The sequence below is a fragment of the Mastigoproctus giganteus genome, chromosome 10 (genome assembly GCF_048544385.1).
Source record: "Mastigoproctus giganteus isolate SK-2022 chromosome 10, ASM4854438v1, whole genome shotgun sequence".
In the NCBI taxonomy this organism is placed as follows: domain Eukaryota; kingdom Metazoa; phylum Arthropoda; class Arachnida; order Uropygi; family Thelyphonidae; genus Mastigoproctus; species Mastigoproctus giganteus.
Genome location: NC_143584.1, coordinates 140,392,771 through 140,412,042, shown reverse-complemented (window position 1 = coordinate 140,412,042; position 19,272 = coordinate 140,392,771). Strand labels below are relative to the sequence as shown.

The following is a 19,272-nucleotide window of genomic DNA, read 5'->3' as shown; positions in this document are numbered from 1 at the left end:
GGTCACCCTCCATGTACTTGTGCATGGAGGTTATACCCAGGATTACTAACAGTCCCACCATCGTGAAGGTGCAAGCAGGGGCAAAAGAAAATCGCTTTTCTAATTCTCGAACGGGGCACTTGTGGTTGATTCACGAAGGTGTCCAACCTACAGCCCGCCCGGAAAGTGAACTAAAACAGCATTTTAAATTTTGTTAATTATCAAAAAATTTCATTAAATGTTTTCAGTAAATGTAATTGTGTATTGTACTTAATAAATTTTTCGAATATTTTCAATTTTACTTTTACATGCAACAAGATATGGAAAATGTAACACACTAAAGAAATCTAACTTTGAATTTTTTTGAATATGGCCCCTGTATGGGAAATGTTTGGACACCACTTGCAGTAGAAGGTGGGCCAGAGCCCACTGGGTATACACCTTGATCTGCTCACTGCAGACCAGTGCGACTTCTTCGTACGTGGGATGGGTGGTCGGATAATTTTTACCAGGTACCACTAAATTGTAGAATGGTAATCCCTTTAGCCCTCTTAATTCGTGGAACAGCACTAATTGCCTGAAGGCCAGAAATGCGAACAGGGTGTACCGAGTTAATTCTCTCCTAATCCGTTCACTATATGAAAATTTTCTCGCTCAACGAAACTATTTTAAATGTAACTTCCAAGGGGAATTTTGTACTGCATCATTAAGGAATAACTTATGCATTTTTTCAACCTCTTTATAAGTAATATAAAACAAATTAAAAACTTACTCTTGTTTATCCATAGGCAAATACTTAACGAGCGTGGCTTTAATGCTATCAAATGATGGCCTACTATCAATGGGAATTTCAAGTTGCAGTGCCTACAGTGAGGAAAATGGAAGGGAGAAAAAACTGCATATTTATGATACGAAATATAATCCATAAAAACAATAAATGAAAAAAAAATAAAAAAGTAAAATCTTTTATATGCATTATTTATTCCTTTATTTCTCAATGACAACATTATAATCAATAAATAAAATAAATCAACAAGTGAGAGGAAATAAGAGTCGGCTACAATTACTGAAGTGCCATTAGCAAAAATCTGCCATTAACATAAACACAGACAAATATATAGGGTTATCCAACTAAGCTGGCAGTGGCAGGAGACCTCAAAAGTGTTTCTCAAAAATAGCATTTCAGCATTAACCATTAATCAATGATTAAAATTCTGAAAATTTTCCTGCCTGCCTAAATATAGTCAAACTTTTACTGCAATATTTTTTAAAATGATTTTCTAAAGGTTTTTGTATAGAAACTGGGTGTGAGAGCTCAGTTTCCCTACCATTATTTTTTCCAACTGTCTGGATTTTGCATGAAGAATGACATGTTACCAGACAAGTGCTAATGCTGTGTTTATTTAAAGTTTCAAGTTACTTGGTTTTCCTCTTCCACTAAGTCAATAAATTACTATCTTACCCTAGTTTGGTTATAAAGGTTTATTATTGTTTTCATATCATAAAGATGATCATAGTACAGTGTTTAGAGTCTAGCTGCACCAGTGATTACCATGAACTCAGCGATCAGTTCTCTTCTGTTGAATGCAGTACCCTGCAAAGGCCAGATAGTGTGAGTGATATGTGGTTTATGTAGTGTAGTAATAGTATTTTTTACTATACAGTGCAAGGAAGCCACAGGCACAAAAAAAAAAAAAACAAGAATACCTTTGAATTTATTCAAACTGTCAGCCTCAACTACCTGCAAGGGCAACTTGTTCCAGCTACCAATGACTCATTGGCTAAAAGAAAACTTTCTGCAATCTAATGAAAACCTCAATCCCTGTAATTTGAATTTATGACCCCTAGTTCTGGAATTCTTTATAACAGTGAGAATTCCACCTTCATTCAGTTCACTAATCAGAGCCTTATAAAACTCAATCAGGTCACTTCTGAGATGCCTTGTTGCCATGCTCTATAGCTCCCATAACTGCAGTCTTTCCTCATATGGTTGTCTTTCTGCTGATCTCACCATTCGAGTTGCCCTTCTGGACCTTTCAAGAAGCTCAATGGTCTTTTTTCAGATGAGGTCTCCATATTTGAACATAGCATTCCAAATGTGATCTTACAATTGCTTTATACAGCGGGATTATAACCTCCCTATCTCTACAGGATAGTGTTCAACAAATCATCAATAGGACACCATGGGCCTGTTGGTTGCCTGTTTACACTCTTCAGAAAACTCCATATCTGCCCATATTGTTTCTCCCAGATCCCTTTCCTCCTCCAATGTTTTTAATTCAACCCCACTAAATGTATAATTTGTTTGTGGGTTCCTATTCCCCATGTGTAAGACCTTGCATTTAGCAATATCAAAACATAGCTGCCACTTCTCTGAAGTCTGTTCAAAGTCATCCTGAAGGAGTGCGCTTGGCACTGATCATTAATGACAACCAATCTTTATGTTGTCTGCAAATTTTGGCATCATGCCTGCTATCCCTTCGTCAACCTCATTTATGAAAATAAGAAGGTCAAAGAACCAAATCTTGAAGCACCCAACTCCCGATGTTACACCAATCTGAAGAATATCCATTAATCATTAACCTCTGCATTCTGTCCTGCAGGCACACAGCAATCCATCTTAGCTGTTTGTTTGTAGGCTTTATGGCACAAGGGCAGCAAAGGCCATAATGAAGCTAATTATGGTAAATCCATCTTAGTATCTTTTTAGCATTAGTAGAGGCATTTGATGCAAGAAAGCAAGCTTATGCAGCATCAGCCAAAAAAAAAAAAAAAACCAACTTCCACTTCACCCCTCTGTTCGTTCAAAATACCTGTCCAGCTGAGCCTTAAACTTATTTAGGCTATCAACCTCCACCACAAGGGATGGAAGTCTGTTCCACCAACAAACCACCCGCTGGCTAAAGGCAAATTTCCGCACGTCTATCCTACATCTGTCTTTCCTCAATTTGAATTTATGCCCTCTCAGGTGATTTTTCTGAGCAAGAGGAAGAATCCCATCAGCATTGAGCATGCTTAAACCATTCAAGGCTTTATACACCTCTATCAGATCACCTCGCTGGTGCCTAGTCTCCAGACACTGTAATTTGCAAAACTTAAGCCTTTCTTCGTAAGAGCACCCCTTTGTTCCATTCACTAATCTTGTTGCTCTTCTCTGTACTCGTTCCAGCAGCTCTACATCCTTCTTGAAATGAGGCCTCCAGACCTGTATACAGTACTCTAGGTGTGGCCTGACCATCGGCCTTATACAATGGAATAATCACCTCCTTATCCCTGCTGGAACAATTCCTGTATATCATTGACAATACTCCATGAGCTACTTTTGCAGCCCGTCTGCACTGCTCAGAGAACTTCATATCTGCCTGCACAACCACCCCCAAGTCCCTTTCATTCTCTACCACTGTCAGTGTAGTACCACAGAGTTGATACGTTGCTCTGGGGTTGCTGTTTCCCATGTGTAGTACTTTACATTTGTCAATGTTAAACTTCATTTGCCACCTCTCAGCCCATCTGCTCAACCTTTCCAGATCCTGTTGCAGCAGCATAGTGTCAGTAGTGTCCTTGACAACCCTGCCAACCTTCGTATCGTCTGCAAACTTGGACATTAAGCCCGATATACCATCATCAATATCATTTATAAATACAGAAAACAATAATGGACCCAACACTGAGCCATGAGGGACTCCACTAATAACATCAGTCCACGACGAGCAGTGTCCATTGATTACCACTCTCTGTCTTCTCCCCCTCAACCACCCCTTTATCCATAGCAGCAATTTGCCTCCAATGTCACACTGCTCCAATTTGTGTAGCAGTCTTCCATGTGCAACAGTATCAAAATCCTTTCTAAGATCCAAGTATATAATATCAAAGTTATTCCCTGCATCCAGTTCTTTTGTGACTGCATCATACTATCCAATCAAGTTGGTCAGGCAAGACTTCCCCTTAACAAAACCATGCTGTGTCTGAGCTATAACTGAAGTCTTGTCTAAATGATCTTGCAGTGCTTCTTTAACCAGTGCCTCCATTAATTTTCCTGGAACAGAAGTTAAGCTCACAGGTCTATAATTACTTGTGTCAGCCTTTGATCCTCCTTTGTGAATTGGGGTCACATTTGCACATTTCCAGTCTATGGGTACCTCCCCTGAGTCCAAGGAAGCTCTCATAATTATGGCTAAGGGTTTGCTTACTTCCTTTGTTGCCTCCTTTAATATAACTGGATAGATCCCATCCACCCCGGGTGCCTTTCTTGTGTTTATCTTCAACAGTTTCTCCTCCACTTTACTCCCAGTTATTTCAAGATTCTGTAGCTTACTGCTAGAGTTGAATACACCTCTGGCATTCCCCTCACTGAATAACTCATGTGTGAATGTCGATGAAAAATATTCATTTAGTTTGTTGGCTACCTGAGCAGGATCATCAACGCTTGACCCATCAATATCGAGTGGACCAATCTGATTCATCCCCTTCCTTCTAGAGTTTACATAAGTAAAGAACTCTTTGCTGTTTTTCTTTGCATCCCTTGCCAAGGATTTCTCGTAATCTGCCTTCGCCTGCCTAACCTCCTTTGTAACTTGGTTGTATATCAACTTGTATCTATCATAGGCTTCTGTGTCATGTGTTAATTTGTATGTATCCCATGCATTTTTCTTCTCTGCCATATGCCTCATTAGTTCATCTGACATCCATTTTGGCCTAAACCTTGAACAATATTTCTTAGTTGGTATCTTACAGTAATCCCAACCTGTTCAAACTTATTAGCATTAGTAGAGGCATATGATGCAAGAAAGCAAGCTTATGCAGCATAAGCCAAAAAAAAAAAAAAAAAAAGAAAAACTTAAGCTTCACCCCTTCGTTTATTCGAAATACCTGTCCAGATGAGCCATAAATTTATTTAGGCTATCAACTTTCACAACAAGGGATGGAAGTCTGTTCCGCCAACCAACTACCTGCTGGCAAAAGGCAAATTTCCGCACATCTATCCTACATCTGTCTTTCCTCAATTTGAATTTATGCCCTCTCAGGTGATTATTCTGAGCAAGAGGAAGAATCCCATCTGCACTGAGCATGCTCAAACCATTCAAGGCTTTATACACCTATCAGATCACTTGCCAGTGCCTAGTCTCCAGACACTGTAATTTGCAAAACTTAAGCCTTTCTTCGTAAGAGCAACTCTTTGTTCCATTCACTAATCTTGTTGCCATTCTCTGTACTCGACTGTACTGTACAGTACTCAAGGTGTGGCCTGACCATTGCCTTATACAAGGGAATAATCACCTCCTTATCCCTGCTAGAAAAATTTCTGTATATCATTCACAAGACACCATGAGCAGACACCTTGCAGCCCGTCGGCACTGCTCAGAGAATTTCATATCTGCCTGCACAACCACCCCCAAGTCCCTTTCATTCTCTACCACTGTCAGTGTTGTACCACAGAGTTGATACGTTGCTCTGGGGTTGCTGTTTCCCATATGTAGTACTTTACATTTGTCAATGTTAATGCTCAATCTTTCCAGATCCTGTTGCATCAGTAGAGTCCTTAACAATCCTGATAACCTTTGTATCGTCTGCAAACTTGGACATTAAGCTTGATATACCATCATCAATATCGTTTATAAATACAGAAAACAATAATGGACCCAACACTGAACCCAGAGGGGCTCCACTAATAACACTAGTCCACGATGAGCAGTGGCCACTGATTACACTCTATCTTCTCCCCCTCAACCATCCCTTTATCCATAGCAGCAATTTGCCTCCAATGCCACACTGCTCCAATCTGTGCAGCAGTCTTCCCTGTGCAAAAGTTGATCAAAAGCCTTTCTAAGATCCAAATATATAATATCAAAGTTATTCCCTGCATCCAGTTCTTTTGTGACTGCATCATAGTATCCAATCAAATTGGTCAGGCAAGACTTTCCCTTAACAAAACCATGCTGTGTCCCAGCTATAACTGAAGTCATATCTAGATGATCCTGCAGTCTTCTTTAACCAGTGCCTCCATTAGTTTTCCTGGAACAGAAGTTAAACTCAAATGTCTATAATTACTTGTGTCAGCCTTTGATCCTCCTTTGTGAATTGGGGTCACATTTGCACATCTCCAGTCTATGGATACCTCCCCCGAGTCCAAGGAAGCTCTCATAATTATGACTAAGGGTTTTCTTACTTCCTTTGCTGCCTCCTTTAATATAACTGGATAGTTCCCATCCACCCCAGGTGCCTTTCTTGTGTATATCTTCAATAATTTCTCCTCCACTTTATTCTCAGTTATTACAAGATTATCTAGCTTATTGACAGAGTTGAATACACCTCTGGCAATCCCCTCGCTGAATAACTCCTTATGTATGAATGTCGATGCAAAATATTCATTTAGTTTGTTAGCTACCTGAGCAGGATTATCGACAGTTGAATCATCGATATCAAGTAGACCAATCTGATTCATCCCCTTCCTTCTAGAGTTTACATAAGCAAAGAACTCCTTGCTGTTTTTCTTTTTTCCCTTGCCAAAGATTTCTCGTAATCTGCCTTTGCCTGCCTAACCTCCTTTGTAACTTGGTTACAGACCAGCTTATATCTATCATAGACTTCTGTGTCACATGTTAATTTATATGTATCCCATGCATTTTTCTTCTCTGCTATATGTCTCATTAGTTCATCTGACATCCATTTAGGCCTAAACCTTGAACAATATTTCTTAGTTGGTATGTAGCTTCCAAAGATCACTTTGTACCTGTTGTAGGCTTCAATACTTTTCATTGCTCTGTAACTGTCCCATGCTATCTTTTTTCTGCTAGTTATTTCACCAGGCAGCTCTGCAGTCATCCATTTCGGCATCCTCCTTGTGCAATATTTTCTTAAAGGTATTTAATCATTCATGGCTTCTGTGATTTTTATTTTAAAAGTATTCCGTAATTCAAATGTATTCGCCATCCCTCTGCAATCCACCCAAATCACATATACCATATAGCACCTTAAACTGCCAAAGTCCCCTCTTCTGAAGTTACAACCCGTGCCTTTACCTTTAACCACTACATCTTTCATCTTCCAACTGATGATTGCATGATCACTTTCTGACAATGGTTCCTGTACTTTAAAGCCCTGTGAGATCATCTGATTCGTCATGAGGAGGTCAAGAATATTCTTATACCTAGTACTTTCTCTAACATGCTGGGACAAATAATAATCATCTAGTTTATTTAAAAAAGGTTTTTCCCATGATGAGTTTCCCTCCCACTTATTCCACTCAATCTGGTGCAGATTAAAGTCACCCATAATAAGACATTCATGCTTGCTTGCGCATTCCATCTGCATGTAAAGGCTCTCATAATATTCTTCACAATCTTCTAGTCTGTAGCTTAATCCCACTCTCATTGTTTCTTTACTTCCAACTTGCTCACATCACACAGATTCTACACTGGCAGATGTAACTTCAGACTCATCAAAAGCTCTTTTCACACTCAAGCTACTTTTGATAAGAAGCATGACCCCTACACCCTTTCTATCTTTCCTAAATACATTATACATACCATAGTGGAATTTGTCATCACCAATATTCAAATTCAGCCAGTTTATTGACAACACTCCTGAAATTACTGTAGACACACAGACTAAGGCGCATTTAGGGCTAGAGCCTCAAGCTGCGAACAAATTTAGACTATGTATATAAAGTGCTTAGCATCATAATACACAGCCATTTCTGAATAAACAGAAAATTTTTAAGGTAGCATCGTTATATCTCATATTGTGAAGGTATTCACAATATGAGATATAACCTAAAACGATGCCACCTTAAAAATTTTCTGTTTATTCAGAAATGGCTGTGTATTATGATGCTAAGCACTTTATATACATAGTGTAGACACACAGTTGAGACTAAGTAATCTTCTAAAGTTTACTAGTATAGTGTCACATTGTTTATCTGGCCTCATAGCCCAGGAGAATGTGGAACACCATAGACCACTAGTTACCACACAAGGCTTCAAGGTCTCTGGCTTGGAGAACCCCAGCATCGTCTGAGCTTACCAGGGAGGGCCCTAAAAAAAAAAAAAAAAAACAAGTTTTTGTTGGAAAGGAGCATGGAGAAGGTGGTGTGAGTGATGGAGTATAGCTGAAGGTAAAAGAGGTGGATGATAGAAAGGCTCCAAGAAATCAGAAGTTAGGGGGATAGAGAGGTATCCCCTGTAAAGGCAACCCACTCTCCACAGGGGGTGAATGTTAAGAGTAGTGAAAGTATTATAGTGGTAGGGTCCACCAGGTAAAAGTTTGGGATGGAATTTAGGGAGAGAATTGGACAAGCTGTAATCATAGTGTCATAGGTAGAGTCATTGGGTCAAAGCACCCTACATGAGTGGGTGGGGGGGGGTGATCACTATCAGGCTATTTGTGCATTAAAAATCACACAGTAGCCGGACTAGCTGAAGCCAATGTTGTCAATATCACACCATGCCACCAAGAGGGAACAGCATTGTGGCAGCAAGGCAGAGGAGGTTTCCTAGGTAGATTATCCCCACTGCAGTCAAGTTGTGGGGGGGGACCTGCCAATGAACAAAGTGCATCACTTGTACTTGATCAGCACTTACATGTACACAAACACACTTTTTTCTTTCGTATATATATATATATATTCAGGGGTCACACAAGAAAAAAGGTTACCTCTTTCTCTTGCACAATTGCCCTATTTCATCCTTCATCTTGCACACAGACCAGATCACAGTACCCTTGGATATGACATATACAAAAGACACTTTTTTTTTCTTTATTTTAACAGTTCACAAGCATTCATTGGGTCACCACACATGATCAACCATTCATACCACTAATTCTCTTAACCTGTAGGGACAATTGGCTTCTTTTTTTTTTGAGACATATTGAGAGTACACATATATTCTAACATTGATATTCTTAGTCACACACATTCACTTGACAAAGCACTCTGAATGTAGACTATGCACTTGTGTGCACGTGCGTACACACACACAGGTTAAGTTCACACACACAATTCTTGCCCTAGCACAAATTCCATATACCCTTGGACATACTGGGACAAGACTACCATACACATTCGCTCACACACTTATACGTTGCACACACTCTTACAATTTATCATATACATGTACAGAAAACTCACTTGTGGGTGAGTGTATGGGGAGGGCAAAAGCTAACAAGCTCATGCACACACCACAAGATCAACTTTCATTCAAAACAAGTATGCCATTTACTCGCATACTACACTGGTGTGCAAAACTTAAGAACCAGCACTATTTCTAAAGGTTACAACCACAAATTTTTACTTAAGGTACTCTTTACTGATGAGAGTAGATTCAATCTCAGCAGTGATTCTGCACGTCAGCTAATCTGGCGAGAGGTTGGCACACAGTATCACCCTGCAAACATCACTGAAAGGGATTGATATGGTGGTTGAGGTATTCTCGTCTGGGGAGGCGTTATCTTGGATGGATGTACACAACTCAAGATACTGGAAGGCGGTACTGTAACCGATGCATGCCACTGAACTGAGGTAATCCTTCCCCATGTGTGTCTGTTCCAAGGTGCCACTGGCCCCGAGTTCGTGTTTATGGATGATAATGCAACACCCCATCGCACTGCATCTGTTGATATGATTTTGGAAAGTGAGGACATTGTTCGTATGGATTGACCTGCCCGTTCCGCCGATCTAAATCCCATCAAACACATATGGGACACTTTGGGGAGATGCCTAGCGGCACGTCCACACCCACTAGAAAATGTTCATCAGCTGAAGATGGCACTGACAGAGGAATGGAAGATGTTACCACAAGAACTTATCAACAACATTGTTCTAAGTATGGACAGGTGGTGAAAAGCCTGCATCAACATTAGGGGTGGCCAAATCTCCTACTGAGGACCACCTCTTCCCTTTGTTCCATCTTTGGCAGTGATGCATCTGTATCATGGCAGCCAGTGCTATGTTGCCATTTTTGAATAAAGTCTCTCTACTGTTTTGTTTCCATTGTTGTATCGGTGTTGTTTCCTTCATCATTTCTGTACCTCATGAGGTTCCTTTGGTATGCTTTTCCCATATTCAGGTCACTCCTATGAGAAGCTACAGGTGAAAACCTGACTGGTCCTTAAATTTTGCACACCAGTGTAACATCTCTAACGTGCACACTTATATAATTTAACATACCTACAGACCACTCACATGTGGGAACAGCAAACAAACAAACACATGCACATATACATTCTTAACTTACAATTACTCAATCAGTTGTACTAGACCAAGTACACTTTCATTCAAAACAAGTATGCCATTTACTTGTATACTACACTGGTGTGCAAAACTTAAGGACCAGCACTATTTCTAAAGGTTACAACCACAAAATCTTTACTTAAGGTACTCTTTACTGATGAGAGTAGATTCAGTCTCAGCAGTGATTCTGGACATCAGCTCAGGGAATGCAAAGAGACAGGACCCCAAGGTCAATTTGTGCAGTTATTTTGGTCAAGTTCAGGTCAAGATTGATTCAAACCAGATATTTTTAGATATCTAAGTTTTAACTTAGTATGGAATTATGTCACACACACAAGGTTTGTATGGGTGTGGTAAGGTTCCTTACCATGATCATGAAGACCTGCTGGGCGAAGTCAGAGAAAGCCAGATAAATGTGCTCCTCGGATATGAGGAGATTCTCACTACCATGTATGACTAGTCCTATTTTTGTCGTCAGTATGCTTCTGTGGCTGTGGTAATTGGGCCAATCATAAAGAATGTGACCAATCCTAATCAGCATCACAGGTACATTTAGGGTCTTGAGTCAGTCCTAGATGGCACAGCTTGGCATTAAAGGAGCCATGTCCTGTGATCATAAATGGAGTGTATAAGCCAGGTGCATACTGGGAGAGGGGTGGGCTAATTAGGGTTACCTGTGGGAGGAACCTCCTAGTGATATCCCCTTTGGTGGTATCATCCCATCTGGTTTGCTACAGTTGGAAGAGAGTGTACAGAATTCTCTTTCTCTCTTAGCGTCACTTTCTAGATTTAATGTTTGCCACTGTTGGAAGAGTGTCCAGAATCCTTTTTCTTTCTCTCTTAGTGTCACTTCCTAGATTTAATGTGATTCCTAAGATGTGAGTTAGGATTTGCCTCTTTATTCTGCAGTTGAGGCCCCCTTCTGATCACCCCCAAGTCAAGAGGAAGGGGCACTGTCCAACACTTGGAGTGCAGGTGTGCTGACATACAAGCCCTTGTGATAGTTAACAGAATGATCACTGGATTGAGTTAAGTTCAGCACTTTTTCTGGCTAGAGTTGCTTTAGTAAACCAGGTGCCTGGGCAGGTGACTACCTTATAGACAAGAGCAAAGGTCTTCTTTTTGAGTCCTCATTTGGCATGGCTAATTCTTGCTATCATGCCAGTGTAGTTTCTCACTTTCCTAGCAATATAACATAAGATGTGGGTAGATAATTAGCTTATGAGCAAACATTATGCCTAAATATTTAAGTTTGGTAACCAGAGCTATTGTTTTTCCTGGGTTCAGGGTTAGTTCGTTTAGCATTGATTTAGTTTTTGTACCAAGGGTCCAGTTCCTGCCAAGTTTGTTTCCCTTGTTAGTTGTTGGCGCATAAGCTTCTATGGCCATAATACACCTCCCAAAGTTTTTGCATTTTACTGTGATCCAAGCCAGAGGCAGGAATCGAACCCGCGACCTTTGGGTTGCCAGGCAGGCACTTTACCTACCTGGCTATCCTGCCAAGTGAAACATGCCTCACACACCATACAACCACCTCCACCAGCCTGCACTTTTGATATCATACATGATGGATCAAGAGCCTCATGTTGTTGATGCCAAATCCGTACATGACCATCCACACTGTGTGGAGTAAATAACATGGCTCATCCGACCTGCACACCTTCTTCCAGTCTTCTAACATCCAACTTGCATGCTCTTTGCACCAGGCGAGACTTTTACGCCGATGAACCTTGGATAGGAAAAGATGCCATAGGGGTTGTCTGCTGGTATAGCCCATATGTGTGAGCGTGCAACGCATGGTCATGCCAGATATTGCTCAGGGTTGGTCCATGTTGTATTGGATAGTTAGATCTTTAACAGTGCTGCACCTGTTTGCCTGTACGAGTTGTCAGACCCGGCGCTCACCTCTAACATCAACCTTTTGCTGACCTTTGCAGTTTTTCCGTCGGGTCGTTTGACCATTTTGATGCCAGTCCTGGTACACTTTAACTACGGCAGCTCTCAAAAACCCCACCAGTTCAGCCATTTGGGAAATCGAGGCACCAGCTCATCGAGCACCCAAAATCTGACCTTTATCAAAGTTTGATAAATCCTTCCTTTTACCCATCAAGCTCAGAATTTTACTACCTACCGAACCACTGACACCTTATCTATGCTACGTAGGTCGACTAACTCCGCACTCTCGTACCTCACGTAGTCAACGGGTCGCATTCAGTTTTCATAGGGGTGGTCATAATTCAGTGATCACTCAGTGTATTTAATTTTATGTTTGCTGTCTGTCTGTCTATTGGGCTAGCTGTTCAGTATGCTGTTAAATTTAAATTATGGCCAGCTAATAGTCTATCTGCTGATCTATGTATTCATAAATAAATTATTTAATTTTAATAATTTTTTTTCCCTAGGGAAGATGCACTTGTTTTGAGTCCAAGTACATATACCTAGCCATTCAGCTTTTTAGCTAAAATAATTTATTCCTGCCTTCCAACTTTAAACAGACATGTTCAGCACGTTTAAAGGGACCAGCAAAAAAAAAAAGAGTACTATATGTGGAGATACCCTTCCCCTCTTTAGAGGCTGGCTACATTTCATTTTACATCAATATTTTGGTACATAACATTGATTTTTAGATTTTTGCAGTGTTATTTGAAGCAATGGTTTATATTAAACTTAAAACACTTAATATACTATACTTGCTTTTTTTTGGTGCCTTCAACGATTGCTTAAAAAGGATGGAAAAATTAAAAGATTTTATTAAATTAAATTAAACATATCTTGATCCCTACTGTATAAACATGATAGTAAAATAAATAAAAAGTATAAACATGATAAATCTAATATTAACGTAATAATATTGTCATTAATTAAATTTATTAACCACCCTGAACACATGCATACAAAATAGAAGCTAATTACAGATCAACAAGAAAAGCAGATGAACAATGTTGAACTTGGAAAAAAAAGTGAGGAGAGCATCCAAAGCTAAGGACTTATTTGCAAAAGTGACCAAAATAAACATCACCTGCATCGGGAACAGTTTCTATGACATAAACAAACTGCACAGCTAACGATTCCTAGAATTATTCTCTATAATCCCATCGCCAAGGCCAGATATAAAGAGGGAAGAAGGTTTATATCTAGTTTATTCCTTCTTGGGACCTTAAAAATACTGATATAAGCAGGAAAGCATTATAACCATTAAAAAATTGATGACAGTTCACAGGATTGACAATGGGACCAGAAGAAAACAGCATTAAAAATGAGATATCACTATAAGTGGGAGTGTTATACACTGAGTGATCACTGAATTATGACCACCCCTATGAAAACTGAATGCGACCCGTTGACTACGTGAGGTACGAGAGTGCGGAGTTAGTCGACCTACGTAGCATAGATAAGGTGTCAGTGGTTCGGTAGGTAGTAAAATTCTGAGCTTGATGGGTAAAAGGAAGGATTTATCAAACTTTGATAAAGGTCAGATTTTGGGTGCTCGATGAGCTGGTGCCTCGATTTCCCAAATGGCTGAACTGGTGGGGTTTTTGAGAGCTGCCGTAGTTAAAGTGTACCAGGACTGGCATCAAAATGGTCAAACAACGACCCAACGGCAAAACTGCAAAGGTCAGTGAAAAGTTGAAGCTAGAAGTGAGCGCCGGGTCTGACGACTTGTACAGGAGAACAGGCACAGCACTGTTCAAGAGTTGACTACCCAATACAGCACAGGCCAACCCAGAACAATATCTGGCATGACCATGCGTCATATGCAAGGGCTATACTAGCAGATGACCCCTTCAGCATCCTCTCCTAACCAAGGTTCATCGGCATAAAAGACTTGCCTGGTACAAAGAGCATGCAAGTTAGAAGAAGGTGTGCTGGTCGGACAAGTCACATCATTTACTCCACACTGTGGATGGTCATGTATGGATTTGGCGTCAACAACATGAGGCTCTTGATCCATCATGCATGGTATCAAAAGTGCAGGCTGGTGGAGGCGGTTGTATGGTGTGGGGCATGTTTCACTAGCAGGAACTTGGATCCCTGGTGCATGTGGAACAACATATCACTCGTCTCCGCTATCGTCAACTGCTTGCTGACTGTGTACACCCCGCTATGTTACACTTTTTCCCGAATGGCAATGGTGTCTTCCATGATGACAACATGCCAAGCCATCAGGCACTTGTGCAGGAATGGTCTGAGGAACACAGTTCTGACTTCCAGCATATCGACTGGCCTCCGAACTTCCTGATATCAATCCCATAGTAGAGCACTTGTGGGATACTATGGAAAGGCATACCAGGCATCTAGATACACCAATCACCTCCATATCTGCATTGCTGACCGCATTACACACAGCTTGGTTGGTCATACCTCTTGAAAGCTTCTGACATCTTGTTGAATCATTGACACGTCAGATAGCTGATGTACTGAAGGCAAAAGGAGGACCTATGAAGTATTAGGTAGGTGGTCATAATTCAGTGATCACTCAGTGTAATTTAAGTATTATAATGTGCAATATATCAAATTACATATTAATTCAATGCATGCAAGCACGCACACAGTGTGTGACCAAAGTGCAACAAAAAAATTACAGATGTATTCTAGGATCCAAAATAAAAGTCATATAAACATATGGCTAAAGATCTTTATCATAAATACTTCCCCAACTTGGATGCAGACTTCGGTTCATCACAACAATAATAAATTTTGACGTCAAACATTTGAAAATTTCTTCAATAGTCCATATAATTTCACAAAATGTCTTTTGCACACAAACTTTTTTAAATTTGTCCACAGAAAGTAATCAAATGGATTTATGATTGGCAACTGCAGTAGTCAAGCAACAGAGTGACCTTGACTTACAATACAGCAACAAATAGACAGCACTGAGGTGGGCCTTTGTGCAGCAATCTGGGCAAAACGTTCTTAAAAGTAAATTGATTAGACTAATGTTTTTCCACTATGAATGACCAGTCAACCATAGTGGAAGAACATGAGGTCCAATCAACCGATCACCAATCCCACACCTAATACTGATGGAAAACATGTCTTGATAAGTTCTCACCAGGCCCATTATATGAATTAATGATTCCATCTAGCATAAAAGTATCATCAACCATGAGGAGTAACTGGCTTGCAAAAAAGGGACTATGGCCACAACAAGGCAAGTGCCATTGATACAACTGTTGTCATTGGGATAATCTGCTGGCTTCAGTACTTGAGGACTTTTTTCAGATAAAAGGAATACGGCTGCTGGTCATAATGCAGCAAAAGATCAAATTAATGCCAACTGTGGCATCACTTTGTCAGGTGATGGTCTCTGGTTCATCCTCTACCATTTAAAGAACTCAACTTTTAATGCTCCTACTGCAGGCTGGTGGGCACCCTTCACAGTGCATGTGAGAAACTTGTCCACTTTTCTATCAAAGTTCATCTGCAGCTTCAAACATTTTCTGGTCTGGCAATTTTCTACCATGAAATTTTCACTAGCCTGATCATGCATAAGGTACATACTTAATATAGCTAAATTCGACCATTATCAACAGGAGGCACATACCCAAGCTGCTTTGTTACTGACAAGCTTTGAAGATACTATCATATACGCCAGTCCATAATACTTTTACAATTGTGTGGTGTTCGTGTGAAAATATACATATGAACCAAGAGTTGAGGAAAGCCATTTTGAACAATTGCTATAAAATTTTTTGCTGTACACGTATGGTTTTTTTTTTTCTTATTTTAGTCCCTAAAATAAAATGATTTTTTTCTTTCACATTTTCATTAAATCAATTTTTATGTAAAAAGCAAATAAAATTTTAATGAAAAATTACCAATCACCAATCAACTGAAGAAACATTATTCCAATTGTTGACTAAACAGAAAATTAAATAAAAGGGAAAATTCCTCTTACATTAAGGTGGGAAAAAAAGGACAAAATGTTATTTTAATAAAAAGCATACTAACTTTAGAATCAACATCACCAATATCTATTCCTCCTTCATGATGAAACAGGATTGTATCTCCATTACGATGAGAATAAACACATATATATGCTTCCTCAGGCTAATCCAAATAAAATATAAATATTTTAGCAATTAAAAATATCAATTGTTTGAAGATTATTTTTTAACATAAAAGTATTTATAGAGGCTACATAAAAAATCATAAAAGACACAGTATACTATTATATGTGGCTAGTATAGATGAGTGTAATACAGAAAAAAAAAAAAAAAAAAGTCAAAATTAGTTTACATTAATCTAACTATACCAAAATCATACCAAAATGAATTCAGTAAAATATTACATGAAATGTATATTACATGGTTGTTCTTAATCAGAGAAACCTTGTTAAGGTGAAATGAAACCCTAACCATGAGGATTATATATATAAATTAAGTAAATTTTATTGTATTGAAATGGAGTTACAGATAACAAGAATATATTTGAGCATAAATCCAAACCTGCATACTCAAGCAACTATATTTAACTATATTAAAGCAACTATATTAAACCTATTTAACTATAATTTGACTGAATTTCTGGATCCCTTATGGAATCCTTGTCATCAGGCCTATATGTACATGAAAGAACAAAACCAATCAAATAATGAAATTTCAAAAATATAAAAAAATTCTTTTGCATAAATTATTCAATTTGTAATAGTGCCAGTTGAGACATTCAAACTTCAAGAAGACAAAAAAAAAAAAAAAAAAAACTGCCTGCTGTTAACCAATGAATATCTCTCTATACATTAAAAAAGTTTTACCCCTAGTGATATTTATTTGAGCCAATGGGAGAAGAGGGCAAGGCAATTATGTCACTACAAATGAAATTAATTATTGACAACTGCCTCCATAATGTTCACCAACCTCTTGCACGTGCTTCACTGTCTAACATTTGATGTTCCATTATAACAATTTTTGTATATTAATGAATATTTTATATTTGTAAATAGTTTAGCATTTTGTAAATATTTCAGTTAAATATATTTTAGTCCTGCTCTTTCAGATGCAACAATATTCCTCATGCATTATGGAACCTGAAGCAAAAGGTCTTTGGCTAAAATCTATTATTTGGGTACCACTTGTCTCCGTGCAGTGGGCGTGGTCGTAGAACAGAGTGATTCTACAGTCGAGTTCTGTGATTGAGTGATTATTATGAATGCGTTTTGTTTCCGATTGTTTTGTATTGTCAAGTAGGGGAGGAGGTGCTTAGCTTAGGTAGGGTGTTTTCCCCCATCCCACAGTTTTAAAATCGGAAAATGAGTTGCAATGTTAAAACAGCTGCAAGGTGGGGGGGGATAAACACCCTAGGCATGTCAACCTAGTAGGAAAGGGGACAGGGCTAAACAGTGAGTGGCACCTGCCAAACACTGCCTTCTTCCTGACTTTTAGTCGAAGTATGGAGTGGTACCCAAGGTCTGAATTTTACTAGGCCTTTTCCCAAGTGACCTATGTAAACGCAGGTAAATAATCACATAGTGATATTTATTCGGCCTTGAGAATGCCGCACACTACAAATGCACAGGTAAATAATTACATAGGTCATTTCCTGATTAGATAACAACCATAGTGACAGTTTTTTGCCTGGAGGTACCAGTGGTCTCCCCCAACTCTGTGTTTTTACTCTGTGTAGCATACAATACTCTGCATAAGGCCAGGGTGTGTGTTAGTGTGTGGGTTGTGTTGTTCCTCCTGGCCACTTAGCCTGGGGGCCTATGCAGAGCCACTAAAATCCCCAAGTTTCTGTCACCACCTGGGGAGGCAGTCTAGGACACATTAGAAGAGAAAAAAGCTCTGGCGAGGAGAACCCTGGGGTAGCCTAGGCATTCAAGGAGAGCCCAAAAAAAAATTTTTTTTTTTTTATTGGAAAGGAGATAATGGGGAGGAGTCTAGGAAAATTTACCACCAGCAATTTACAGCCGCATCAGTTTGTCGCCAGCAATTTACCTACCGCCACGTCAGTTTATCGCATTTTACTGTCTAGAAGCAATGAGATGTGTTTGGTCAAATCATAAAAAGTTATTTTTTATTTAAGTTTCTGCCTTAAACTATGATTAGCATATTTTTTGGAATTCTATGAACTGTGAAGGAATAGTATGGAAATAAAAAAGTATGGAAATATGTAATTTAATAGGTAGATTGTGTATTTTAATAGTTACATGTATCACAAAAATAGTAAAAAATCCATTATTTGAACAATATAACAATTGGTTAATTTTAAACTAAACTAATTATAACATTATGTATGTCATAGTACGCTGCAAAAATTCAAAATAAATGTTTATGCAATCTTCAGAATCAGTCACATTGAGATAATTAATTACTAAGAAACTGTAATATTTACAACACGGTATGTAAATTATTAATAAGAAATATTATGCGCTATACCTCTTAGATAATGAACAATATCACCCCGTTCATCGTATGCACTACCAAGCCTTTTAATTTGTAAATCACAATTGCGATACTTCTTTTTTTTGTCGCCTGGATCACTTCCACTTAAGTTAAAGGAATTAAGTAGGTACCTACCCAATTCCAATTTTGGAAAATAACAGGCAATTAAATTAAAGCGCCTGCAATGGTATGTATTTCTAGGAAATGTATATCTAGCATATAACTTCCATTTTTAATTGCACTTAATTCTTAAATAACACCTATAGAAAAGCCATATTTTCAATTTAAAATGACCAATAAATTTATATAAATTATATGTATTGCCTGGCGATAAAATATGCTAGCGATCATTTGTAGGCTATAAATTGTTTATAAACTTAAATTTTCTTAAACTTTCGGCGATAAACTTTCCTAGACTAAGTCCAGGAAAGTTTATTGCCCGCAATTCACCGCCAACAATTAATCGCTAACAGTTTACCGCCGCATCAGTTTATCGCATAAACAATTTATAGCCTACAAATATCGCCAGGCAATACATATAATTTATATAAATTTATTTTTAACTTAAGTAGCATGTTTTAGGGGAGTGGGGGGGTAGGGTGTGCCGATTAGGGAGGTACTTATATTTATAATCTCTTACAATCACAACATTTTATTTCGAGTTTATTTTTCATCCTT

At 38.8% G+C, this 19,272-nt stretch overlaps 1 protein-coding gene across 2 annotated transcripts in view; it reads right to left on the bottom strand.

The window, feature by feature from the left end:
- The window catches only part of ATPCL (ATP-citrate synthase), a 551,864-nt gene that overhangs the window by 426,317 nt on the left and 106,275 nt on the right, over positions 1 to 19,272 (bottom strand). For both annotated transcript variants that reach the window (XM_090382775.1, XM_090382774.1), the window contains exons 5-6: positions 16,163 to 16,261; positions 752 to 843 (exon numbers count right to left, since the gene is read on the bottom strand). In XM_090382775.1, coding sequence (XP_090238901.1) covers positions 752 to 843; positions 16,163 to 16,261 — 191 coding nt within the window. The remainder of the gene's footprint in view (positions 1 to 751; positions 844 to 16,162; positions 16,262 to 19,272) is intronic.